The sequence below is a fragment of the Balaenoptera musculus genome, chromosome 18 (genome assembly GCF_009873245.2).
Source record: "Balaenoptera musculus isolate JJ_BM4_2016_0621 chromosome 18, mBalMus1.pri.v3, whole genome shotgun sequence".
Lineage (NCBI taxonomy): Eukaryota > Metazoa > Chordata > Mammalia > Artiodactyla > Balaenopteridae > Balaenoptera > Balaenoptera musculus.
The window spans coordinates 17,998,834-18,026,056 of NC_045802.1; the positions used below are offsets into that span (position 1 = coordinate 17,998,834).

The window sequence follows — 27,223 nt, forward strand, 5'->3', positions numbered from 1 at the left end:
TGATAGGTACTAATATGTGGTATGTCAGATGGTGATAAGTTCTATGAAGAAAAATAAAGCAAGGGAAGTGGGAGGGATGGGTTAAACGTGTTTGGAAGGCAGGCAGATGTGTTTTTAAATAGTGTGGTCCAAAAATGCCTCACAGACATGACATTTGAACAAAGATCTAAAAAACAGGGAGCAAACCATTAGGTTTCTGGGAGAAGAGCCTTTCAAGCAGGTGAAATAACAACTACAGAGACCTTGAGGCTAAAACATTTTTGGTGTGTACCAAAAAGAGCAGCAAAAAGGTCTGGATGGCTATGATCAAATATACAAGAGGGAGAATCATAGCTCAAAAAGTTTATAGGAGCCATATCTTAGGGCTGTTTAAGTTCTTAGCTTAATGTACAGATTTAATTTTCCTTACCTTAAGAGAAACTTGACAGTTGTATGTGCATCAGCCTATTTGACCTCTGTAGATAGAACAGAATATTTTTTTGGATCTCACTCAAGGTTAGAACTGAGACCATTTAGAACATAAACAAAATGTTTAAATGGTTAATAGGTGTATGTGTGATGATCAGGTTTTTATGACTTGTGCTTTGATTGGTCTGAAATTGTTTTTTACTTGCTCAGTTTAGCTAGTCAAAGCTAATAGCTCCAAGAGACACTCTGAACTTGTTCACATTTGTCATTTACTCAAACGAACCACAGTTGTCTTCAACTCCTCCATTCTAGGAATTGCTGCCATTTTTCTCACTTATTCCTATTCTGTTAGCATTTTAGCTGAAGAGTTCTTTGCCTGTAATTGTTTCATCATGCTTTTGCTAATAAGATAAAATTCAGACTTCTTAACTTAGACCTCATGATCTTGCCCCAGCCTTAAGTTTTTCCATTTTTCTTCAAGCAAACTAGTCCTGCTCCGTCTGTTTTTCTATCTCTGTGCCCTTATTTATGCCATTTCACCACCCCAGTTCTCCCCCGACTAATTCCTGTACATTTTTAAAAAGCAGGTCCAACCTCTTGTGTGTGCTGAGTGTTTCCTTACTTTAACAGTCTGGCATTATCCCTCCTTCCCATGTTACGAACGGTTCATACCTGTAGCTCTGAACCTTTTTCTCTCACTTAACAGAGAAGAACATTCATTATCATTAATCATTAATTGTATCTCATTTATTCATGTGTATTAACCTTTTATAAATGTATTGGCAATGTGAAGAAAAAATTTAAATTTAAGAAACAACAAAAAGCAAGTGGACTAAGACATCCAGAACTTCAAAACAGCAGCCTAAATATTAGGTCCCAAAGTTCAAATATTAATTTTATGCTGACAAGTGATATAGTTGATTTTTTCCTCGGTTGTATTAAAATATATATCACATACAGTAGAGTGTGGACCAGTCATAATATATTTCTAGGATTTTAGCACGTTAAAAGAATTAAAGAATTAAAAGAATTCTTTGTGAGTAGGACCCAGGCATCATGATTTTAAAGCTTTATAGTTGATCTGTATCTGGCCAAAGTTGAGTGACCTAGAGCATCACAGCACATAAAAAGGCATTCAATAAAGAGCTGAATGATTGAGAAAAAAAAAATTTTTTTTAAAGAATACTGGATTCTCTATTTCAATTTTCTAATACTGTAAAAGCGATTAATAAATATACTCATTTAAGAAGTAATCCATGTGTTTATTATAGTGTTTATAATATTAAAAGATTGAAAGTTTTTAAAGTGTCCAATAATAAACTGATTAAATAATATGCTGAGCGGAATACTGTGCAGCTGTTTAAAATAATGTAATCAGTATTTTAATGAGCTAGAAACTTCATGGTTAAGTGAAAAAAGGTTACCAAATAGTGTGAACAGACTCATTAAAAGAATACATATGCTAAAATGCTATTACTGGTTCACTATGGATGTGAGATAAATCTTACTTATTCTTGATGATAAATAAGCATGTATGATTTTTGTGAGTGAGGGGGGGAGTTTGTTTTTTTGAAAAGAAGAGAGAGCTCCTTGAAAAATAACAACAGTTACTTGCAGCAGCCTTACCACCACTTAATCACCTCCTTTAGAAATCTGTAAATGGAAACCCTAAGTTCCTATGGGTTCAGGAAATTTAGAAGTGATAATGAAGAATTAACTACCATGGGAAGGACTGAACAGGTAATTTCAAAAATCAGATAACTTTAAAATCAGCTTCAGGGGAGCAATCTACTCTGTGTTCTCAAAGGAATGGTGAAAAGGAAGTCAAGAATCACTTCTTGAATTCTCTGTTGAGAGGTTTTGCTGTCTTTTCCCCGGTCTTCCAGCCCCCAAAACCTCAAAAGGTAAGTATAAGAAAAGGAGTAGGTATCTATTTTAATTTTGAAACTATATTAATAAGCTGTAAAGAAAAACAAATCTGGTTTATTTTATAGTTACAGATATTTAATAACACAGTGAAACTGACTTTCAGATCTTAAAAGGATTTTTGTTTAAAATGAAGTTTGTTTTAATTTCTCCCAGCATAAAAATAATGTATAGGCATAGAAACCTCGAAAAAGGCAAAAAATTCTATTTAAAAATTACATTTTTACCATCCAGTGGCAACTATTATTAGCAGTATATTGTTTCCTTCTAGTTGTATAGATGGATTAGCAAATTTATTTCTTAATTCATGACTATGCCAGAAACTGGAAAGAACATCACCCTCTGGAAAAGAGATATGAGATATGCTCCTGGCTCAGAAAGTTTTTCTTTACATTTATCTAAAGTACAGTTGATCCCCAAACGACATGGGTTTGAACTGTGAGAGTCCACTTATTTTTTTCAATAAGTACATACTACAATACTACACCATCTGAGGATGAGGAACCGTGAGTACAGAGGGCAAACTCTAAAGTTACACGTGGATTTTCAGCTGCAAGGTGGGTCAGTTCCCCTAACCCCCTTGTTGTTCAGGGGTCAACTGTGTACCCAAAAAATACCACTAATTTTATCATTTGTTCCATAATGTTTTACTGTAAAAATGCGTACATTTTAAAATTTCTTTTTCTCAAGATATTTTAGTAAATTTGAGTACATGAGAAGATGCATGTTGTTGACCCTCTGGCTTCCTCTTTCACACCTGCATGTCATCCCCAAGTGTACCTTTGCATAGTTTGAGAGCCATTCTGAAGCAAGGGAGGTCATTAAAGGGTTTTCATTGGAAGAGAAAGAAAAATAATTACTGAAAATGTATTGCTCAAGATTTGCTGAAGGAAATCTAAGACCATTAGAGAAATTATGTGCTTCTTTTGTACCCCAATACTCACATCAAATTTATCAAAAAGCTGAGCTGGTGTTCTAAAACTGTGGAATTCACATTTGATATTCAAAAAACATTTACTAATTATGGACATTTCAGTTCAAACACATGGCTATGGTTATCAAAATGTAAACACGACACATGTATAAATTCATAGTGTATGACCTGTCTCTTACAGTGACCCATTTAGAATGTAAAAATAGTGTGTCTCAACCTATTTTTCTCACATTTCAATATTTTATAATTTAACTAAAACTCTTTAACAGTTTTAGACAGGCAGGTTTAGAATCTGACAACTTGGCTAATCAAAGAAACATTTGGGAGTCTAAAAATCTGACTCAGAGGGGTGTTTGTCGCCAGAACTCACCTATGGTACAGATGTCAAGTTAGACCCTCTGTTATGCCACTTTTGTCACCATTTTAGTGGGCATTGCATCCTTTGAAAAAATAGGGAAAGGACCCAAAAGTAAAGCCTCAGGTCCATAATAGTTAAGCTATCAGACCAGTTTTATGAATATAACTCTTTAGATGTATTTACCCCTAAAACCCAAGGAATTTGGATCTTTAAAAATTGATGACTTACTCTTTCTAAAAAGTTCCTTATAGTTATATTGTTCAGGAAAAAATTTGTGATGAGTTTACAATACTTCTATATTCATTAAACTAAATTCCTTTTTTAAAAAAGAATTGTGGATGGTTTTTTGGGTAGCCAAATTGGATAATTTAGTTTGGAATTTAGGTAAAGGTTCAACAGATTTCAAAACTAGCATGAAAATTCTTCATTTATTTAGGCTAAACTATTGCTATATGCTAATAAACACGTGTTCTCCCAAATCATTGTTGATTGAAAGTCTTGGTTTGTATGGTTCATGTCAGGACACATGCAGACTATGGATGTGAACCAGTTTTAGAGGGCATACAGAGAACTGAAAAAATATGAGATGTCAAATGTCCTCAGGGGTGGGTGGAGGTATTAAGAAGCTTGCTTGAAAAAGAACAATATTGAGACTTTTATTCTGTATTGCAAAATACAGAAGGACAAAACTGGGGAGATTGAGTTTCAGGGATGCAAATATAAACTCTTAAGCAAGGGATTTCTACCAACTATGGATGTGTGTGTGCATGATGGAAATGGACTGCTTTACCAAGGACCTCAGAGCGATGAAATGGGGGCGGGGGAGGGAATAAGATTTAAAGACATCATTTGAGATGAGTAAAATCAATACATCAGCTGGAACAAATTCTTGCCTTTAAAATGAGGGCACTTGTGCTAACAATTTTTGACTAAAGGAAGCTACAGGGATATTTCTAGATTTTTTGTTTTAGCACAGCTTTTACTGAAAACTTATTTTAACAGAACTGACAGTATCTAAGGAAGGTACTCCCTTAAGAAGTTCAAGATCACGGTTTCAAGAAGTATGTGTCACTTGTCTGAAAACTGAAATAATGAAAATAAATGTTAATGAGTTACTGAAATTGGAACATAGTTTTTGAATACTAAAAACTTATAAGTTGGCATTTGTTTTCAAGAAAGATTACTTTATCAAGGCTGTTGGGTAAATCCAGTATAGAACTGGATCATTAAGTTTTCATTTTCCTCTTAAGACTTCAAAGGAGAAAAAAGTTGAAGAATTTGGATAAACTAACAGGAAGGAACCAATGCCAGAGAAATTCTTAATAATACCGTTTTGATTTGAAGAGAGTTGAATCATAGTGTCAATGTGACATTCTCTGATATTTATATTCCAGGGTGCTTGGATTTTTCAGAAGACTGCTGCGCCATAGCTTGGACTTGCCACTTTTGGAATTCTCTTTCTGTAGTTAAATATAGGGGGATTCAGCTTCAATTGGAGCTTTTCTTACCTTACTAGACACATAGTAGGTGCTCAGTTATTAAGTGGAGTGTTCCTAGGAAGATCAATCTCACTCTGAAATTGGCACTGGGTCTAGTTGATTCTGTCATCACATATACAGGAAATAATCATTCTGTATATTCTTTGCCAGTCTTTTGAGCCTAAATCATAGTTGAGACTTGATTAAGAAGTGTTACGCCTTGGCTGAGAAGATAGTTTTTATGACATCTTTTAATGCAGGCTTCTTAGTTTTTACAGTTCAAGTACTTTTCAGATTACTCTGGTTCTCTTTCAATTTTATATAGAGATTCTTGATAGGAGAGAATTGTTAATACAGTAAGGAACATCAGCCCTGGCACATTTGGGGGTTTTTGGGGGGGGGGTTTTTTGTTGTTTTTTTGTTGTTGTTGTTTTTTAATCAGTCATCAATTTTATACACATCACTGTATACATGTCAATCCCAATCGCCCAATTCAGCACACCACCATCCCCACCCCACCACAGTTTTCCCCCCTTGGTGTCCATACGTTTGTTCTCTACATCTGTGTCTCAACTTCTGCCCTGCAACCCAGTTCATCTGTACCATTTTTCTAGGTTCCATATACATGCATTAATATACGATATTTGTTTTTCTCTTTCTGACTTACTTCACTCTGTATGACAGTCTCTAGATCCATCCACATCTCAACAAATGACTCAATTTCGTTCCTTTTTATGGCTGAGTAATATTCCATTGTATATATGTACCACAACTTCTTTATCCATTCGTCTGTCAATGGGCATTTAGGTTGCTTCCATGACCTGGCTATTGTAAATAGTGCTGCAATGAACATTGGGGTGCATGTGTCTTTTTGAATTATGGTTTTCTCTGGGTATATGCCCAGTAGTGGGATTGCTGGGTCATATGGTAATTCTACTTTTAGTTTTTTAAGGAACCTCCATATTGTTCTCCATAGTGTCTGTATCAATTTACATTCCCACCAACAGTGCAAGAGGGTTCCCTTTTCGCCACACCCTCTCCAGCATTTGTTGTTTGTAGATTTTCTGATGATGCCCATTCTAACTGGTGTGAGGTGATACCTCATTGTAGTTTTGATTTGCATTTCTCTAATTAGTGATGTTGAGCATCTTTTCATGTGCTTCGTGGCCATCTGTATGTCTTCTTTGGAGAAATGTCTGGCACATTTGTTAATGTTTATTTGCCCCTCTGGAAAATAGGCCTGTAAATTTTTATTATTTATTTTGAGTGCTTATTTTAGTGAAAGTGACCCAAATCAATCAAATCAAAACATTTAAATACCACCCCTTGGGTTGTGGATGAATTTTTTTTAAGTACATATGGAAACCACTCAAGCTTTAGGCACTATTAGTGACAGAAATAACTGCTGACACATTGTCCTTTGCCAGAAACTTTTACATTTAAAAATCCTTTCAATTCTCATAACCACCTTATGGGGGAGGTACGTCATTATTCCCATGTTATAAGGTAAGGAAACAGTCACAGGGAAATAGCATGCCTGATGTCACATAACTAGTAAGTGGGGGAGTCAGGATTCAAGCTCAGGTAGTTTCATTGCAGAGCTCATGCTCTTAATATATCTACAACCTCTGTCCTATAGTTAACAAAAGGTAGGGGAGAGAAAACTAAATATTAAGCCCTAAAATGCTGAAAATGATAGTGATACCTTCCAAAGAATGTTAAGACTTTAAAATAGGTTTGTATGTGGGAGTACTATACTAAGCACAAATTATCTTCTCAAATATTCCATGATGGTGCTACTATCCCACTGCAAGGAGGCATGCTCTGAGAAGTGTGTTTTGGTAACACTGGACGTGGGTGTTTATGTGTCCATGTCCTTCTGTATGTATGTGTAGTCCATGAATATACATGCAGCTATATGAATTCAGTCAGCCCTTAGTAGCATTGTCCTCCCCTGAGAAAACTGCCCCACCTAATTGTCCAGAGTAAGTCTACACAATCTATAGGTCATACTTGGTTGTACTGTTTTTAAGGTGTCAAAGCATCAAACAGCATTGTTATCTCACTTCACATGTCTCTTTGGAAGCTAATCAAAATCTAAGAGAAAATAAACCTTTTGTAACTAAAAGGCTGCAGACAAATTATACATTTGAATTGTAAACTTATTTTGCAGGTTACCTATTCCTAAGCTATGAGACATACCATTTTATTTGTATTTCATGTTAATTTAAAGAATTGGACTTCTGGCAGGCTTAAAAATCATTAACTTCATTCTGTCTTATAGAGCAATTGCAGGCAGTATAGCAAGTTCTTACTGAGCCTTCAGAAATATTCTCGGGTATTGCCTCAGAAGGGCAACCTCCTCCCACCCCCTTCACATACACAGAAAATTAATAGTTCCCTTTTCTGTTCTATCATCCCTATAGTAGTTTCATTATTGCTTATGTTACATCATATTGTGATTATTTTTCTTATTTCTCTATGACTAACCTGCAAGCTTAATAGGCTTATGCCCAGACTGTATCTTAACTCAGCTCATTTGGTGACTGATGTAGTAAATAGAGCCCATGATCGCACATAGCACTCAGTATTATGTTACTTCCCTTCCTTATCATGGAATACATTGATACCAATATTAGTATGGCTACTCAAAACAACTCACTTGTTAGATAGCCAGAAGATAGATCTTTTCAGTGGAATCCTCCTAGGATCAATTAGGTGAAATTTCCAGATCACAAATATCACAGTTTCATTGAAGGATCACAAGGAAAGAGAAATGAGAAACATGAAATAGTTCTTGCCAGGTAATAGCAAGTTTTATATGTGAAATAAGTCTTTGTGAAGGCTCTTTATCTCTTACTGAGATGATGCATTAGTTAAGGAATAAAAAATTTCACAGAGTATGTTTTATCTCCTAGGTAACAGACAAAAGAAACTGACAATATGCTTTATGTAAGTCTTAGGAAAACTGTCTCTAGCAGATTGAAATTGTTTCCCAGATGTTCTTCCTGAAGTGTCACAAGAACACTATGGAGGTCAGGAATTCCATTTAGCTTTGCTACCATCTCAAGATTCAAGGTTTTTAAAAAATATTAAGTGCTTTTAAAAGTATTAAAATTATTTAATGGCTGTTTTTCCCACTTCATCATCTGACTGACCCTACAGTTGATTGCTTAAGACAGCTTTAAAATCCAAGTCAACCTTGCTTAGGCCAATGAATTCATACCAGCTTGTATGTAAGAATCCAACCAGAACAACCATTTGTGACTGCCTCTGTTTCTACCTCATCAAGAAATAGTTTTCACTTTAATCTTTCACACTGAGGTCATAGGGTGTGACCTTTTTTCCTAGCACTGTATTTGTGTTCTTTTCTTGCTCTCTCCCAGACTCTGAACTTTACCAGCTTCCTGAACCCACAGTACCCAGCCTCTAAATCCTACCTGCCTAAATCCATGTCATTCAGATGCTTTGTCCTGCATTGGGAAATCATCTGGCTTCCGGGCTCTACTTGTGTTTGGAGGACCCAAGTATATTCCCAAATTAACTGAAGCTCTAGCCTTAATACTCTGCTTGCTCTCAGATCGATTTCACATGGTGGCCTCTGTTGCTCTTCATAGTTAATGCCTTCCAAACTAGGTATGGCCTACCTGTCAATAAAATATTTGGGTGTTTTATAATTAATAAATGTATGCATTGATAATATACCTGATATGTCTGCTACTCTAAGATTGTTTTTAATCTTTAAGATGTTTTCGAAAATCAATTGCTCACTGCCAGTAATACTCATTACCCTCATTTTTAAATAAGGAAAAAGCCTAAGATACTGTTGCATTAGTATAGGATTTTGGCATCAAGATTCTAAATACAACACATGGCACAGTGTCAACAGTTAGTTAGCTTTAAATAGATAATTGCTCAGTAGAATTTATCCAGAGACCTACGAAAGGAAGCATGAGAATGATGAAATCATCTTATAACCTCATCTTCAATCCAGGCCTGCCTAATTGCTTGCCACGGAGAAGTCTAAAATTGTTGGAAATTCCTTTTTTTGGCTAAGTTTACTTTTCATCTTGTTTCATTTCCTGTCTTAGTATGATAATCTTTTTATATGAAATTGTGCTGTTTAAATTTTCATACTTTTAATTCATTCATGTGTAGAATGTGTAATTTTATAATTTGTGATACCTGATGTATTTCAAGTAACAATTTCCTTACACATATAAGAACAACATTAAAATTAAACTGACACAAGTAGATATCCAATAAACATTTAAATTAATATTGAATGAATTAATAAATTAATTTATTTAACATGGTAGTAAGTCAGAATTTTTAGAATTCTGTTATCGACAAATAGTCATAACTTTTCAAACTTCTCTGTGTTTTCAAAGTGTTTACTTTTAATACTCAATATTTTTGTATTTAATTTCCCACAGTTGAAAAGATGAAGCTTCTCATAGAAACAAAATAATTTTTTTAGATTAAATAATCCTTTTTAGACTATGTTTTTGGTTCTGTTACTGGCTCCTAGGGAAAAGAAATTGCAATAAAATAGGCATTTCTAAAGAAATAACTTAGGATTAGGATTCCTTCAAGAATTCATACAAGAATTAAGAACACTGTAGAAAATCAAGTAATATAAATTAGAAGTGAAAATGTCCATTAGATTAATTTGATGATTCTAGACATGAGAATCTGTAAGTTATTTTCTATCATTTTGTTCTCATTTTTAAAGTCTCAGACAATGCAGCTTCCATCACTTGAATCTCATTCAGTAATGTGTATACAGCTATTCATTCATTCAACAAGTCACTTTGTTCAGAGGCATTTGCCTCTGATACTAGTATCTTCAATGTCATCAAAATGCATTTTATTAAGATGACAATTGAGCATGTAGGAGAAGCTTAAGCTTTCCCACTGGTTTAGAAGACCATGAAATGAAGCAGAATGAAAAGTTATAATTCAGTATAATAAAATTTGTGAATATTATCCTAAAGAAGTGTTCAGGTAGCTTGGTTACTTTGCCAGAGGAATGACAATGTAAACAGAAGCTTAAACTGTTCCTATCCTAGAGAAGTTAAATGTGGTCCTATTCAAATACTTAAAAATTGGCTCGACTTAAATTTGTGTGACCTTAAGCAAAGTGCTCTCTCCAAACCTCAGCTGTAAATTTTAAGTAAGAGGTTGAACTTGGATCTGTTTTGTCCCAAATTTTTATAATCCTAGAACAGAGTCAGCCTCCAATGTATTTATTTTATGAATAATTCTGTACACTGACATATTACTCATTAAAGCAAAGGAAAAAAAGTTAAATAATCTTGTAGATTTATGTGGAAACCTTAGTTATCACCTTAGAATTTTAGATATTATATATTTAAGTTTTCCATTCTAGAAAAAAAAATTAGATTTTTTTTCCTACCCTTTTGTCAGATTGTCACCTTGACTGTATGAGACGTGGCCAACAAAAGGAAAACAACCCCCATAGAAACTTGAAGAAGGAGAGGCACTGTAAATGAAAAATAAGAAATCTTTTAATGTTTATCAGATAAAGAAAGCATTTCATTGAAAGCATTTAATTGAATTAATGGGACACTATGGAGTACCAGATGATTTAGTTAACTGACGTTTACAATGATCTTGAACCTTGTTTGAATATTTTGTAAAATATTAATAAAAATTACAATATTTCAGTATATTTTCTTAAACAGTATGCTGAATATTATTAAATTTTATGTAAGGATCAAGTCATATAAAGTATTATGTAATAATAAGTATAGAAGTTTCAAGAGTAGTGTTTAATGTATTTTAAGCCATAACATCCAGAGGGTGTTTGATTATAATTTTTCTTAAAGTTAACTTCTTTTTTCTTGAAGTAGAGTGCAAGAGACAAATTCAGGTTAACTAAGGATTCAATTTGAAGAATTCCAGTTTCCTTTCAGCAAAATTTTACTTTATTTCAAACTGAACAAAATTATGTTGTATTCATAATTTGACAACACACTTGAAAGGTGTACACTATAAAGGATTCAAATTACAAACCTTTCAGTTATAATCTGTTGGTTGTAAGCAAGGCCATGTACTTGTAAATTTCTCCTACTGCCAGAAATTGTATCAGAAGGGACTAAATTATCAAGAATGGCTACTGGTGTTTTGTTTTGTTTTGTTTTGTTTTTGGCTCTGTGGCATGGGGGATCTTATTTCCCCGACCAGTGGTCAAACCCGTGCCGCCTGCCGTGGAAACACAGAGTCTCAACCGCTGAACCATCAGGGAAGTCCCAAGAATGGCTACTGGTTTTGATCATGGTTATGTACATAAATGTATGTTATATACTCTACCGAAGTAGAGTAGCACAGTTTTATTCATATGCAAATCTATTTTTGAATAGTGTGAAAAATCTGAGGTGGTGATAATTTGAGGTGTCATATTCCGTAAATGAGAGTGAATATAATTTCATCTCATCAAGAATATTTATTATAATAATACTTAAAATGCCTTGAAAGTTTTCTTTTTGCATTTTTCAAGTGAGATAATCTTTTATTATTAAAGACCTATTCTATGCCCAGTACTTCACTGTAGTCTAAAAAAGATGGTCACTGTCGGCAAAGAACTTCTGGCCTAGATGGTAATATTATACTAACTTACAGGAAACAACTAGAGAAGAGTGGAGTGTAAAGTCTGTCTTGCTGACCTGAAGTGCAATAGAAGCTCAAAGGAAATGTGGATTTGGACAACAGAGAAGACTTCTTAGAGGAGGTTGAAAATGAGCTGGGCTTAAAGAATAGATAGGATTAATTCAGTGAAATGAAGGAATTGGAGACTTACAAGTGCAGAAAACATGAACCAAAGCATGATCAAGTAGGAAGGAGTAAAGTAGAGTTACTGGGTTGAAAACAGATTGGTACTGGGGAGTAGGTAGGGAAATGAGTGTAACCATGGTTGAGATTGTTTTCCTTCCTTTGCATAAAATGCCCTAATTTCTAATTGAAGAAAATGAGAGTATATTCGGATTGCCTGCAGCCCTTCGAAAATCAAGGTGTGATGATTTGAAGAAAAATCACGATTTGTAAGAAATGTTGGAAGGAATCTTGGCTTAAATTAGATGAGTTTACCTGAAACACTGGGGGTCTATAGCCTTTAACTGAGCAAATCAAGTGAGAAATCTTGAGAGGCAGGCGTTGCATAGCCAAAAGTCTACTCTCAGGGATATTTTTTGCCCAGGTGAGATTGACCTTATCACTATGGGACTGATCGCAAATACCACAGTACTGTTGTTAAGCCAAATAAAAACACTGTACTCCTTTTCCAAACCTCTAATTTGCATACAAGCCTTAGCTCAAGTTATGTCCTTTCCCTCATCTTCAGCTGTCTAAATATTCTTAGGCTATCTAGCCCCTGCATGTAATTTTCCCAGTTCACTTTTCTTCCTCTCCCAGAAATACCATTTCTCTCTTTTGTGCTCCTATTCCTGATCTAGAACAATTAACACATCCTGCTTTATGGGCAGAGGCTATTTTATTTTTTATTGTATACTCTACAAGTCTAACATAGTGGGTGCTTGATAAATGGCAGTTGATTGCTGAAAATCAGTAGTGATTTGGTGATAAATTAATATGTTCTGGAAAGACTGAATACCAGCCAGATAAATATAGAAATGCCCAAGCTCTTGCCTGGTAATTTAGAAGTCCTCCACCTTTTACTGTTTCACTTACCAGGGCTCAGGGCTCCTCTCATTCTATGCTACCTATTAACATTCAAGTCTTAGCTACCTTAAAGTTTTTTTAAAAAAACTTAATCAAAGCCAGAAACCTGTGGGTGGGGGTATGAATAGCTGGAAAGCCTATGAAATTTTGAGGGTTATAAATGATCTGATTGATCATCTAAAACTTTCCAACAAAGTATAATTTAACTGTTTCCTATTGGCTTTTATTTGTTGTCTCTCTGAGGAGATGGGAGATGGTAGTAGAATGAAAAGTCCTTACATTAAAAAATACTTTTCAAAAAAATTTTTTTCAAGAAGCATCGTTACCATAATCACAAAAATAAATGTATTGAACATCTGCTGCAATTCTTTAAAGTGACTCTCTAAAGTTAATTGTATGCTTCTGAATCCCTCCGCTTACTAGAGCTACCTTATTGAGTGAAATGGGTTTTCTTATAAACTTTCTTGGACAATTTTGTAAGACAGTATCCAAGTCACACGAAAAAGCTTTCAGAAATCTCAGAAGGCAAAGAAAATTGTGGATCAAATATGTAGCATTTGTTTTCTGCTAGGACATTTAAGTCATATTTATAATGTGATAAGGATTTATTTTTATGTATCCTTAAGAGCTTTTAAATAATATCTATAGGACATTTATGTCTGATTTCCAGAACCTATATATATATAAATTACATTTTTTTGAAAAGTCTAATGTTGCTGTTGGGTTGGGTTTGGCTTTGAGGGAGGTTGACGTATTTGTTATACTTAACATTTAGCCAGAAGTCAGGAATTCAACCAGCAATTAAATAATGGTTCCCACGGTGAAGCATTTTCCCCTCTACACTGATTTGCTTTATGACCTGTTTTCTAGGCACTTATTTTGACATCACCACTGCCCCCACAAAAAAAAAAAAAAAAAAAGTGAGAACTGACTATATCACGGGTACCTAGACCATGTGGAGAAAGGACTGAGACCGGAAGCAGAAAACACATTGTCCGTACAGAGCAAAGTGCCAGACAACAGCTCACTCTAGTAAAGGGCGATAAATGCCACATGAGATGGTCTCCTCAGTTCAAAACTGTAAGTAACTTCAGGGAATTGCAGGGGGATTAGACAGTTGTCTCTGCTGACTCAATAAAAAAATGTCTTCATTTTGTAATTTGTGGCCTGTATGCTTGTAAATAAGATGCACTGGATTGTCAAGTAGTGGACTTTTCTGGTTTGTGGGTGAGAAATAGAATGCAGCCAAAATAGAATGCAGTATTCCCCCAAAAGTAACTTGGGACCTTTGCCTTAAGACCTAAGACAAAGGTTACATGAATTTAGATAACCAGGTTAGAACTAAGTTATTGGGCCTTTGCCTAGATAACCAATTAGAGGACTTTTAGTCTTGATATAGCAAGGAATAGGGAGGTATTATGGCCTCTTGAAACAAAATAATGAAAACTTACAAAATAATGGAATTTTTGGAAATTAAATGTGGCTATACTATATATAGAAGGATTCTAAGAAAGTCTATTGGCAAAGAAACTGGGCATGTGACTACTGTGGTGATCTAGGAGTGAAGAAAACCTGAACAGAATAGTGGCAATGAGAATGGAGATAAGAGAATAAATTTAAGATATTTCAAAAGAAAAAATTGTAGAACATCATGATGAGTTGGATAAAAGGGGGGTGTCCAAAATTACACATTTTCTGTACTGGAAGACAATGATAGTATCACTGAAAGGAGAGAGTTAAGAGAAGCTAGTTTGAGAAGGAAAGATTTTGAGTCCCATTTTTGTAATATTGAATTTAAGATGATATCCAGGCGTTCCTTTTGAAATGCTTTGATTAAAAGTCGCTGAATATACAGAACTGGAATTCAATGTAAAAGTCTGGCTGGAGAGGTAAATTCGTCAGTTATCCACTCAAAACTGATAAGGGTAGACAAGCTAACTGAAGTTCTTTATTAAAGACAGTATATCCCTTTCTTTTAAAAAGAAGTACATAAACACATACATTTACATAAAAAAATTATTTGATTGGGTATGTAGTCTTAAATAAACATTTCCAAAATGGAATTAAAACTCTCCTTTTTTTCTTAGAGTGTCATATCTCAAGCTTGTGCCTATAGGAAAATCCTGCACTGGTATCAGTTATGAAGGTCAGTGACTAAAATGTGTTAATTATTCTTTTATTTTATAAATTTATTTATTTTATTTATTTATTTTTGGCTGCGTTGGGTCTTAATTGCTGTGCGCTGGCTTTCTCTAGTTGTGGCGAGCGGGGGCTACTCTTCGTTGCGGGTGCATGGGCTTCTCAGTGCGGTGGCTTCTCTTATTGTGGAACACGGGCTCTAGGGCACGCGGGCTTCGGTAGATGTGGCGCATGGGCTCAGTAGTTGTGGCTCGTGGTCTCTAGAGCACAGGCTCAGTAGCTATGGCACACGGGCTTAGTTGCTCCGCAGCATGTGGGATCTTCCCGGACCAGGGCTCGGACCCGCGTCCCCTGCATTAGCAGGCGGATTCTTAACCACTGTGCCACCAGGGAAGCCCCTAATTATTCTGGAACCTTCCCTTTGCTTCTATTCATTAAACAAAGATCTTTCCCAGTTATTACATTGAAGGAATGAAATTGAGAACTTAAAGTCCAAATAATTCAGTCAGTTAAAACTGTAAAATTGACATGGCTTTAATTTCTCAAATGGAAAAGCAAGTAATTGAACTGTGGGAAATGTGCTGGTCTCCAGTTTCAAGACACAGTACAGCACAAAGACCTGGCATTCTGGCTGAAGAGTTGTAATAATAAACAGAAATTTGAAAACCAGGAAGACAAGTTTTCCAAGAGTGCAACTGTGGCATTTCAAAAGAGATATAACAAGAAATTCCGGAAGATGTCCAAAAATAGGTTTAGATAATTGAGATTCCTTATTTGAATACTTGTTTTTGATGGAGAAATACAGTTAAGAGGAAATGAAGCTTCTGTCTAAGAGGTCTAAAACATTTTCTCCTTTTCACCCTAAATTGGGTTTGCGTCTGAAGAAAAGTGTTAGCCAAAAAAAATCAAATAGGAATTCAGTACTGCTTAAATTGTAGCCAGAAGTTTAAAAAGTGACCAAAGCAAAAAAAAAAATTTTTTTTAAATTAATTGAAAGCAAGTATTTTGATTTTCTAGGAGCTAAACCTTGTTTTATAGGATTCCTATTTAGAAAGTCAAAGTATCTTGATCTGTTTACCTAGTAATTACATGCCCATCATGAGACAGAAATACCACATTACTCTACATTTTAAATTTCTAATATGTTCTGCTTTAATGATATGTAAGGAAACCTAAAATGTTAATCTATGCCTCCAAAATAGCCTTTAAAAAACTCAGTAACATGTCTTCTGAATATACCAGAGTCTTTTATACCATTTTACCTAAATCCTTGAACCATCTGATTAATCCGAATTCAGTGAACCTATGTCTTCAAGGCAGGTTATCCAGAACTGGGAACATTTGTTTCTGTATTTCCATCCTAGTTGCATCTGACTTATGTGCCTGGTCTGATGACTTCAACTATCTTTTCATGACTCCTAAATTATGGAGGTAAGTCAAGATTTAATATTGATTATAGTCAGGTAACATTCATTCTGAATTTGTATTCCTGTAATATTTATTTAATTACTAAGCACTCTTGTAGCATTGCATTTTTATTAGCAAATTATGGTATATTCCAGTTTTGGCTGAGCTATTTTACTCTGATTAAATGTATAATTTTGCATAACTTTTTTTTTTTAATTTATTTATTTTTGGTAGCGTTGGGTCTTCATTGCTGTGTGCGGGCTTTCTCTAGTTGCAGCAAGTGAGGGCTACTCTTCGTTGTGGTGCACGGGCTTCTCACTGAGGTGGCTTCTCTTGTTGTGGAGCACGGGCTCCAGGCGTGCAGGCTTCAGTAGTTGTGGCACACAGGCTCAGTAGTTGAGGCTCACAAGCTCTAGAGCGCAGGCTCAGTAGTTGTGGCGCACGGGCTTAGTTGCTCCGCGGCATGTGGGATCTTCCTGAACCAGGGCTCGAAACCGTGTCCCCTGCATTGGCAGGCGGATTCTTAACCACTGCCCCACCAGGAAAGTCCAATTTTGCATAACTTTCAATTACTTAGTATTTCTATATACATCTAGACTTTCATCTCATTTTTTGTGTGATTACCCACATAAACTTCTAGTAGAAAATACCATGGGTTTTTTTCTGTAGTCTTTAACTTGAATCAACTCTTTCAGACTCTTTATGTAAAGTATCCTCATCTATCTTTGAATCTACTATAATTCTTGTTTTTCCAAGTGCCTGTTTACTGAGACTATAGTGTTCCAAATTGTTCAGTTCAGTTCAGTTAAGACTGTTAGATGTCCAGCACTGTGGGGGAATATAAAGACCAATATAAAGCTCAATCCCAGTCCTCATCTTAGAAGAACTCATGGAACCTCAGACATTGCAGCCAGACTTTCTTGGGGTCTCTTATTACAAGAAGGGTAAGATAAACCTCTCCTGTTTGGCTTCCAACTTGGGAACTCAAAGACATTCAAATTCTTACCAGATTGTGAAATGAGAAAAGTAACATGAAATAGAAACACTTGGTAGTTGGTGTGTTTTACTCAACTGATAGAGTAAAAAAACCACTTTAAAACAATGATTTCTAGATTTGAGGTGTTGGTGTGAAATCTGAAGGTGCAGAAAGCTCTGTATGATTAAATAAGTCTTAGGCACATTTCAGTTTTGGGAGCAAATTCCTATTTATTTTGCTGTATTTTGTTGCTTATTTATTCTGTGCCATGCTTAATACTCATTTCCCCTTCACCATGTAAGGTGTTAGCTCTTTATCTATTAAAATATTTTGGGAGTTGGATCGACCTCATAGCTTAGATATATATTAAGGCATTTTCTGAGCTCAGAAATATTGAGATGATGAGTCTTTTGGTGAAATTTGCACATAACTTTTCATCTCAGATAGATCCAATAGAAGGCCGAACAATTCATGACAAAACTGTTCTGGGACCAAGCTGGTGAGTAATTATGGTTTCTATGATGTTGTTGATTTTCCAGAAATCTAAGTATTTTAAGTAATATATTTTCATCTCATCTCTATACTTCTTGAACTTTTGTTTAAAACACTAAGTTTGATGTCACACTGGTGTTTTCCACGGGTTCACTGGCTCCAGGAAGGTAATAAAATTTCCCAAATTTCTTTTTAAAAATTTCCTCTTAGTGGCTTTTACATTGCTAAGTGTGCTATTACAGAGTCAACTTCCCCAGCACAGAGGAAAAATAAAAGTAGAATACGGGATAGTTAGAAGTCTTAGCAAGTCTTTTGTTATTCCAGCAAGGTCTCTGTTAATGTGACCATTTCTGTTATTTATGATAGAGAACCAATACAAAGACTTATAAAACTAAGCTGACATTTGTCAGATATAAACAGAATACAAGACAAATAGAAACAGCTTACAATTCCCTAAATCATATATTTCTCAAGCTGCTTTCCCTTGACCATTTTATATTACTTCAGGCTCCTGAATTCAGATATATTTTGAAAGCAGCCCAAATTAATTTCGACTTTAACATAACCTAAAGATTCTTTGTAATTATGACTTGTATATTAAATTCGAGAGTAAAATTCAACACTAGGGCTCTTTTTCAGAAAATCTTTGTAGGGAGAACTTCCAACAACTTATAAGGTTACATTGTTGAGGTTCAAGAATAAGCTAAAATCTTTAGTGCCTTATCAGAAATGAAACTGTAGGTGATGGAAAGAGGCTGAAACAAACATAAGTGGGAGAATAGGGGAGGCCCAACTATCACTGGTATTGTTAAGACTGACAAACCATGCTTTGTGATGACTCATACCTGTGTATCTGAGATGGATTGATAGAAATATATGATTTGATAGACCAAAGTTTTCAGTTTGGCTGGCCAAGACAAGCTTCTGCCATTATTTTCTTATAATTTCTTATGATTTTCTTATAATCACTTCAGTCGAGAAGTTAAGTGATGCTCATATGAAGATGTTAAAGTCTTTTTTTTTTTTTCTAAAGCAGGCAAGAGTTTAAATTTGCCTGTGGTGCATCTAACATAAGCCTGTTTTCTTCCAACCATATGCCTGCCTCCCTTTCTAAAACAAGACTCTTTTTTGCACGTCTTGACATCCCCGTTACAGTGCCCCACTCTGTGTTGGAGTGAAGACAAGAGGCTTATTACTTAGATAATCTTGACAGATGTGTCTCCAGATAATATCATCTCTAAAATATTTACTAAAATAAGAAACTCAATCCACTCTGAAAGTACACTTTTCCTAATGAATAATATACATTTTTAAATTTTGGTAATCTATCTCCTTCTAAAGACCTCTGGATTGTAAACCCATGACTTTTGAGGAATTGTTTAATTAAAGGCTTAAGTTATTTTAATTTAAACCCATTGTCAATGTTATGAATTGTAATTGTAGTAAGCTCTAGAAGGGAAGACCTTATTTTGCTCCTTGCAGCTCCTTGCTCCCCAGTGTCTAGACAGTATTTGGCACACAGTAGATGTCAATAAATATTTTCTGACTGAATTAATTAAACGTATATATATTACATGTTTCCATAGGGTAATGTTTCTATTAGCACATTAAAAAGAACATTTTATTTCTCATCTCAAGCTAATTTCCGGCAAGTGTGAATGACTAAGAACACATAATAGCAGTTTAAACATTTCCTGTCTTATTCCTTGCCAACCTGTAGTTACAGTATTTTTTGCTTCACTATTCTTTTAACCAGTTATCAGTTTTGAATCATCTTATCAGCAAAGCCCTATACGGAATTAAACAGTGTAACATATATAACCATGCCAACTACACCCAACTAGTTAAATCACACGCGTGCCCAAAACTTAGCAGAATAGAAATATTGTGCCCTCGAATATGATGCTCGCAAGGGAACCAGGCCAGACACATCATCCCCAAAACTAAGATGACAGACTAAAACAACTAAGTTGGTTTTTTCTGCAGTAAAGAGAGGATGTGTGCCACCAAAAACAAAACACTCATTCATAAGGCTTTTTTTTCTTATTTGGGTCATTATTTTCCGTTGCTAACCTTAACGTTACTAATCTTGAAGTATTTTGCACTTTTCCATTATACATAATCTTTTGAGGTACTATTAGGAAATTTTTTTTTTTTAATCTTTCTTCCCTGCAACTTAGTACACAAATCTATAAGTAACTACTATAAATTTCTGGAGTGTAATTTCTTTACTAAGTGTAGGGGTTTCACAGAAAGGATGGAAGAGTAAAATTTATGTCAGTATGAGCTAATAGGCCATACTGTGCCATAACATGCCCCCAACCCTGGCACACACACACAATCTTTCAGGTATGGCTTTTTCTTTCTTTTTTAAAAAAGACCTACCTGGTCTGATGAAAAGTAAATCTTCCTCCCACAACCAAACCCCACTCACCCAGTTTCCTCTCTACAGGTGACACATATCTTTGCTGAAAATTCCATGAATATAGATATATGAGTATTATATATCTTTCCGCAAATGGAAACTAGGTACCGCATATAAAGTGGAAGTATATTTTTCCACTTTATACATTGTCTTACACCTTGCTTTTTTTCAACTGATATATATTTGACAATCCTTCCTTCTTAGTTTATAAACTGCTGTCTCATTCTTTTGAAAGGCTGCACGGTATTTCACTGTATGAACCATAATTTATACCCATTCCCTGTTGATGAACTTTGAGTTTACTTCCAATTTTTGCTGTTATGATGATACACTGTCTCTCTTGAATGTGAGTTCCTTGAGAATAAGGATTTATTTTTATTTTTATTTATTTTTATTTTTGGTTGTGTTGGGTCTTCGTTTCTGTGCGAGGGCTTTCTCCAGTTAAGGCAAGCGGGGGCCACTCTTCATCGCGGTGCGCGGGCCTCTCACTATCGCGGCCTCTCTTGTTGCGGAGCACAGGCTCCAGACGCGCAGGCTCAGTAGTTGTGGCTCACGGGCCTAGTTGCTCCGCGGCATGTGGGATCTTCCCAGACCAGGGCTCGAACCCGTGTCCCCAGCATTGGCAGGCAGATTCTCAACCACTGCGCCACCAGGGAAGCCCAGAATAAGGATTTTTGTCATGAGTAAATGTTTTAATTCTGAAAACTTAGTATAGTGTTCAACAAATGTTTAACAGATGTTTTTGAATGAATGAATGGTACTTTTTAAAATGCTGCTCAACTGCTTCCACTCAATGTTTTTTAACCCTACTATGTGCAGAGTACTTGGTACTCTTTGATCTAATGATTCCCTTTCTAGATATTTATCCTAATATTTTTTTAAAACATCATTTTTTAATTATTAGCACCTTTTAATTAATTAATTAATTAATTAATTAATTAATTATGGCTCTGTTGGGTCTTCGTTTCTGTGCGAGGGCTTCCTCCAGTTGCGGCAAGTGGGGGGCCACTCTTCATCGCAGTGCGCAGGCCTCTCACTATTGTGGCCTCTCTTGTTGCAGAGCACAGGCTCCAGACACGCAGGCTCAGTAGGTGTGGCTCACGGGCCCAGCTGCTCCGTGGCATGTGGGATCTTCCCAGACCAGGGCTCGAACCCGTGTCCCCTGCAGTAGCAGGCAGATTGTCAAACACTGCGCCACCAGGGAAGCCCTATCCTAATATTTTAAAGACATGTATATAAGAGAAATTCCTACAAGAGGACTCACTAAGTCAAAGTAATATGTGTAGGGGACTTCCCTGGTGGTCCAGTGGCTAAGACTCTGCACTCCCAATGCAGGGGGCCCAGGTTCGATCCCTGGTCAGGGAGCTAGATCCCACATGCCGCAACTAAGAGTTCACGTGCCACAACTAAAAGATTCTGCATGCCGCAACTAAAAGATCCCACATGCTGCAACTAAGACCCAGCGCAGCCAAATAAATAAATATTTTTTAAAAAGTAATATGTGTATTTGAAATGTTAGTAGAAGTTATATGCAAAAGCTTTTTACCAGAGTAGGTGCTAATTGGTAACAAAGGTATTTCTCACCAAGTGTTCAGCACAGTGCTTTACACATAGTAGAGTTAAAACTGTTGAGTGGATTGAGCTCACATTCAAGTGAGAAAAATTTGTTTTTATGATGGCACGTAAGTCTAGATAGAGGAAAGGGCTGATTACTATGCCTAGGAAAGAAGGAAAACAAGGCCTTACAGAAGAGGTACAGTTGAAAGTGGGTCACCCATCTTCTTCATCATTATCACCACTGATAGTTACTGAGTGCCTACCATGTGCCAGGCAGTGTGTTGAGTGCTTTACATTATCTCCTTTAATCCTCATATATCCTATAAGGGAGATATATTTATTACCCTCATTTGATAGATGAAAAAGTTGAGGCAGAGAGAAGTTAAATGACTTGCCCAAGCCATATAGCTAGTAAGTGACTTAGTTGGGATTAGAAATCAAGCAGTCTGATTCCACAGTCCATTCTTGAACGCTTTATAAGTGTTCATGAAGAAGAGAAAGGGAAAGAGGCATTGAAGGTAGAAGGAACGTGCGCCAAAGCACCAAGTGCACGGTGTTGTTTAGAGCAGCAAGTAGTCAGTGTGGCTTAAGCACTGTTAAGCTGTGGTTGCCCAAAGATGGCATGGTAGAAGGCCAGAAAGTTAGGGTGAGTACATATTTGACTAACATATATGCCCTAAATATGGAATTTCCAAACAAGAAAATGGCAATTTCTTTTTACTCTAAAAGAGAACAGAGAACCTCATTTCTTTTTCTGAGATTGCTCTGGCATGAGGGTAGTCTCTGGTTTCAGTGTTTTGTTCATGGCAAGAGCTTCAGGCTTTTTTATCCTTTCAAAGCTATAGCATTCAGTTTTGTCTTCAGAGGATACTGTTCTGGTGCTGACCAGATGGAAGCCTTCCATTAATAAAGTGTCAATCAGTAAGCCGAGGACATTAGTTCCGTTGGCCAGTTTTCGGTTATCAGGTTTTATAGAAACATACCTAGGACACACAAAAATGTTCAATTATAAAACAGCCCTTTAATAACCAGCAAAACTAAACAGAAATATTTGATTTATAACCTCAAATAAAGGTATCAAACCATTTTTTGATCAGATACTTTTAAAGACTTCATTTATAAATCCAAGCCAGTACTTTCAGGCTACTGAAAACAGAGACCTTGCTGTGATCTCCAAAGTCATTTTAATTCCACATTTAGGAATATAGCTAACATTGATGAATTTTCATTGAGAAATTATTTTCTGGAGCAAACAATTTGATCAAACAATTAAATTAGCTTAATTTTCATATAATGTAATTTAACTATTTCCAAATTTTGTTTTCAACTTACTAAATATTGTTTTAATCAATTTAATTAATTGATTCAATCATTTTAATGAACATCTGATACATTTACAGTTTCCCCCTAGATCTAATTTTACCCATTACCAGCACTGACATTACAGATTTTCTTTTGTGACTTTCTCCTATCAAATGCATTTTTCAGGTGAAATTTTGCAGATGTTAAATGTCAAGAAGATTTTATTGTCAATTTTTCTCAATAACTGTCCATTGTTGAAGAGCAAAACATGGGGTCAAAAGGCTTCTGGAGTCAAAATGACAAAACTTTCTGGAAAACTTGATACACATTATTCAAGAAAAATATACCTGAACTTTTCAGATTGACTATATGTTGCTTTAATAATGTCAACATAACATGTCCATAAAGATATAGCTATATTGCCCCTTCTTTATCTACCATCAGGATATTTTTATATCCTTTGTGTCCTCCCACCATTTGTTTATGAGATGTGAAAAAAAAAAAAGGCTTTAGTTCCAGGCAGCAACCTAAACTATCTGTGGTTTTATGGGATAAAAAGAGCCTTGGGGTCATCCCTGGCCTCCTTTTAATTATGATTGATAGAGTGGTTATTGTAGCTCACATTTAGAAACTCATTCTAGGCAAAGAAAAAAATTCAATAATAAAATGTAAGAATTATAAAACTACAAAGTACATATCAAAAGCACATTTATGTTTAATACAGCAAATTTTTAACATTAGTAAATCATTTCATCTACCCGCAAACCCCAGATCTTGATTTTATAGCCTAGAAACTTTTGTCAAAGAGAAAAAATGTTACAGAACATCTCACAAAATTAAGATGCAAATAGTATATAGTAGGTGATAACAAAGTGGAATGTACTTGCAAGAAATCACTTGGCCTAAATATTTGATTCCCTAAGAGGCCAAAATGAAAAATGGAAGATTTCAAGGCATAAGAAAAAGATAAAAGAAACTAATGGGAAATGGAAAATCAAAACTTATTTTAAAAACTTAAAAGGCAAGTACACTTTTCCATTTGAGCTAGCTTATAAAGGAAAGGTCAGATAGAAGATGGCTACCGAAGAGACTCTAGAATCCTGTGACCATAACTTGACTTGATAATGTGGAATGGCCCTCTGCAATATGCACGCCAAGTATTTCTAGTACTGTGAACTTGAGAGATAATAACTGAGCAACTTGCTAGGTTACCAAGACCTCAGAGTGATAAATCATATTAGTAGAACATACTGAACAGCTGGATGATACACCAGACTCTGAGGAGCCATTCAAGCTTACTCCTCCACTTTCCACCTTCAAAAAAAACATCTGAATGGACAGATTCAGACCACAAGGAGTGAGCAAGAAATAAAAATGATTGCTAGCTAAATAATTATATACCTAAGGTGGGCCTCTTAAGACCAAGAGTTTTCATCCGATCACCTGAACTCCCAATAATGTCACCTTATTTGGGTTATCTACCTCTACTTTGAAATTGGAACTATAGAAAAAAATCACGACCACTTATAGGCTGAAAAAAATTCTAAACTTCAAACAACTGAAAAGAATACTCTTTAGTGATGCAAGAAAAAGTCAGTTTTAAAAATAGCTTCTGGATTTGGAATTATCTATTTTGGAATTTAAATATGTCATTCTCTCATTAAGATGAAAAAACTTTTTTGTACTATTTGTAAAACACAAACACTTAACAGCAAAGGGAAAACTACTGTCACTGTGTACACACAAAGAATATCCCAACTTGAGTTTCTAATGTTTTTCAAGATTATAGTCATTTTCTCCAAATGCATAGCTTTTAAAGAGCATTTAGTATTTCCAGGATACCTTTTTATCTTGCATGTTCCTTCTTGAAATCAATGACACCATTTTTTCTTAGTTTTTTAACTTTTTAGAAAGGGATCCCCAAAGATCTTAATCACACAAATTTAAAACAAAAAACAAAAAACTGGTAATTTCCCTTCTATTTATGTTAGTACCCCACCAACTGTGACCAGAGGTATCTTAAAACATTTTGAGGTGAAGATAGGGTCTTAGGTTTTCTCCACAATCAGCCTGTTAGCTGGATCTCTTTCCCCAAAATGACATTTCATGCCTCTTTGGAAAGGCAGGAAATTATAAAGCGTAAAAACTTAAGAATTGTCCTACTGCCCAGGGTTCTTCAGCTGGTATGCAGGACCAAGGGGTATGTTGTGGGAGGGGTAAACATTGATCGTTTCTGATGGTTACTGCAAAAGTTAAGAAAATATCCCAAAATATGTCTGTCTACCTTGACCCCAAAAACGTGTATCTTATTTAAATACTGTCAGTAAAGAACATATGCAGACTTTTTTTTTTTCCCTTCCTGAAAATTAAAGCCAGCTTTCACAGTAAAATAATAGTGGGACAGCATTAAGACATTTCTAAGGGGCGAAAAAAAAGTGTCCGTGACAGTAGAGTGGAAATCCACCTTAGGGTCCAGCCAAGAATAACAGGGGTAGAAAGTGACTGACTCAGAAGCAACTATCCTTAATATACTGACAGCCTATCCCAATATTTTGAGTTGTGTAAGAGTGCCAATAATGTAACAGAAGACCAGATTTGCCATGAGATATATCTGCCTTAATGGTGTTTAAAAATAAAGTGGAATGGAGAAAAATCAGTAGCCAAATCAGAAGGACTGAAAGAACTGTACATAGTGTAAGGAAATCATGACAAACTGTTGAGCCTTTACTATATACCAGCAACGAAAAGAAACCCTTGGGGAGAAAAAGGCTTCTCATTCCATAGAAATGGAACATAATCTATAAAATTGTTTCCTCCTACAACTTGAATGACCATAGTCCCAGTTTTCCCTGGACAATTTTGATTTATTCCTATTGTCCCACATAATAACAACTCCTTCTTTCACTCTGAAAAGTATCTCAGTTTGGACAATAATTATCTGGTCATTCCACCCAACTCTGCTGGTTACTCCCCCCAAAAAATCATTTTGAGTAATCATTCTTTTCCAAAACTGAAATGAGAAAATTTCAATTTTGAGGGGAAACATCAGGAACCAGTGTAGAATAGAGGCTTCAAAATACAAAATACCTGATTCCAGTTTGGTTATCAGTCGTGCTGTCAGAGCCGCACTGGAAAACCAGGTCATGGTAAGAAGGTCTTTGTGGAGGCAGTGGAAGTAAGGTCATCTGAGGAGGGAAAGAGTTACTACTCCAGGTCCGTGCTGAAGGTTGCTCTATAAACACTGTAATTCTCCCAGTTAACATCTCGATTGTTTTGCTGCAAGAGCCAAACACCCTGAAAAAAGCTTGAGTGTTTCGGCTTAGGAAATGTACCTCCACAAGAGCAGGTCTTGGCTGTAGCAGGTGTTCTTGGTTTAAGAGATCCACCAGAGGATAAAGTTCATAGAATAGAGCCTCCCTCTGAAGCCTGAGATAGTCTGAAAAGTCAGTGGGTAATAAAAGCTGGTGAGTTCTCAAAAAATCTAAGATGAAACTAAATAAAACACCATCTCTGTCCACAAAAATCTGGCCACCAACCATCTTGAATTCTTGGTCTCTGCCATCTAACATACGTGTCAACCGAGAGGCAGGAAACTGCTTTAAGGTTGAAGACCTTGTGGTGAATATCTTCCCTCCCACGTTCAAAGTGACCAGTTCCTGACTACTCATTTTCCTCTTGCTTCACACTAGAGGCTACAAACCATCAGGCACAGACTTAGGAACTTGAAAATCAACCTGTAACCACAAATGTTACATATGATTAAGAAATGTAGGGGAGGGGAATTTGACAGAAACAGAGACCTCGATTTCCAGGTAACTACTGTTAAAGCAAATAGTGTGTCCATAGCTGTGTTTACAAATTTGAGAGTTGCCTGGGAACGTACAGTATACAGAATGAAAAAGTAACAGATGAGGAACTCCATAGTTTAAGGAAAACTGCCAATATGTCTGAGGACATGTGTCAAATAGATCCCTTTACTGTATCCCATTAAAAAAAAAAAAAAAAAGAACCTTCATAAAAACCTCTTGTAAATCTATATTTAAAAAAAAATATATATATATATATATACTGGGAGCAGAAAAGCATTCCCCCTCTCCAAACCTCTTATCTACTATGAGTC

At 35.7% G+C, this 27,223-nt stretch overlaps 1 protein-coding gene, 1 long non-coding RNA gene and 1 other non-coding gene across 3 annotated transcripts; 2 read left to right on the forward strand and 1 right to left on the reverse strand.

The window, feature by feature from the left end:
• The first annotated feature begins 13,670 nt into the window (after positions 1–13,670).
• LOC118884449 lies at positions 13,671–17,889 on the forward strand. Its single transcript, XR_005017290.1, has 4 exons — positions 13,671–13,885; positions 14,893–14,951; positions 16,309–16,375; positions 17,771–17,889. It is a non-coding gene; the product is annotated as an uncharacterized LOC118884449 (long non-coding RNA).
• Positions 17,890–21,536: 3,647 nt separating this feature from the next.
• Positions 21,537–21,609, forward strand: TRNAG-CCC. The gene has a single exon. It is a non-coding gene; the product is annotated as a tRNA-Gly (tRNA).
• A 934-nt stretch (positions 21,610–22,543) lies between these two features.
• KCNRG (potassium channel regulator) lies at positions 22,544–26,806 on the reverse strand. Its single transcript, XM_036831945.1, has 2 exons — positions 26,191–26,806; positions 22,544–22,784 (listed from the first exon to the last, which is right to left on the reverse strand). The coding sequence occupies exons 1-2, from the start codon at positions 26,769–26,771 to the stop codon at positions 22,544–22,546; spliced, it is 822 nt and encodes a 273-aa protein (XP_036687840.1). The 5' UTR covers positions 26,772–26,806.
• Positions 26,807–27,223: the final 417 nt, after the last annotated feature.

Excerpts from the sequence above, each read along its gene's own strand:
- KCNRG (XM_036831945.1), bottom strand. The coding sequence starts at position 26,771 with ATGAGTAGTCAGGAACTGGTCACTTTGAACGTGGGAGGGAAGATATTC. Across the intron at positions 22,785-26,190 it reads GATAACCAAACTGGAATCAG|GTATGTTTCTATAAAACCTG; the intron begins GTATTTTGTATT and ends TGTGTGTCCTAG.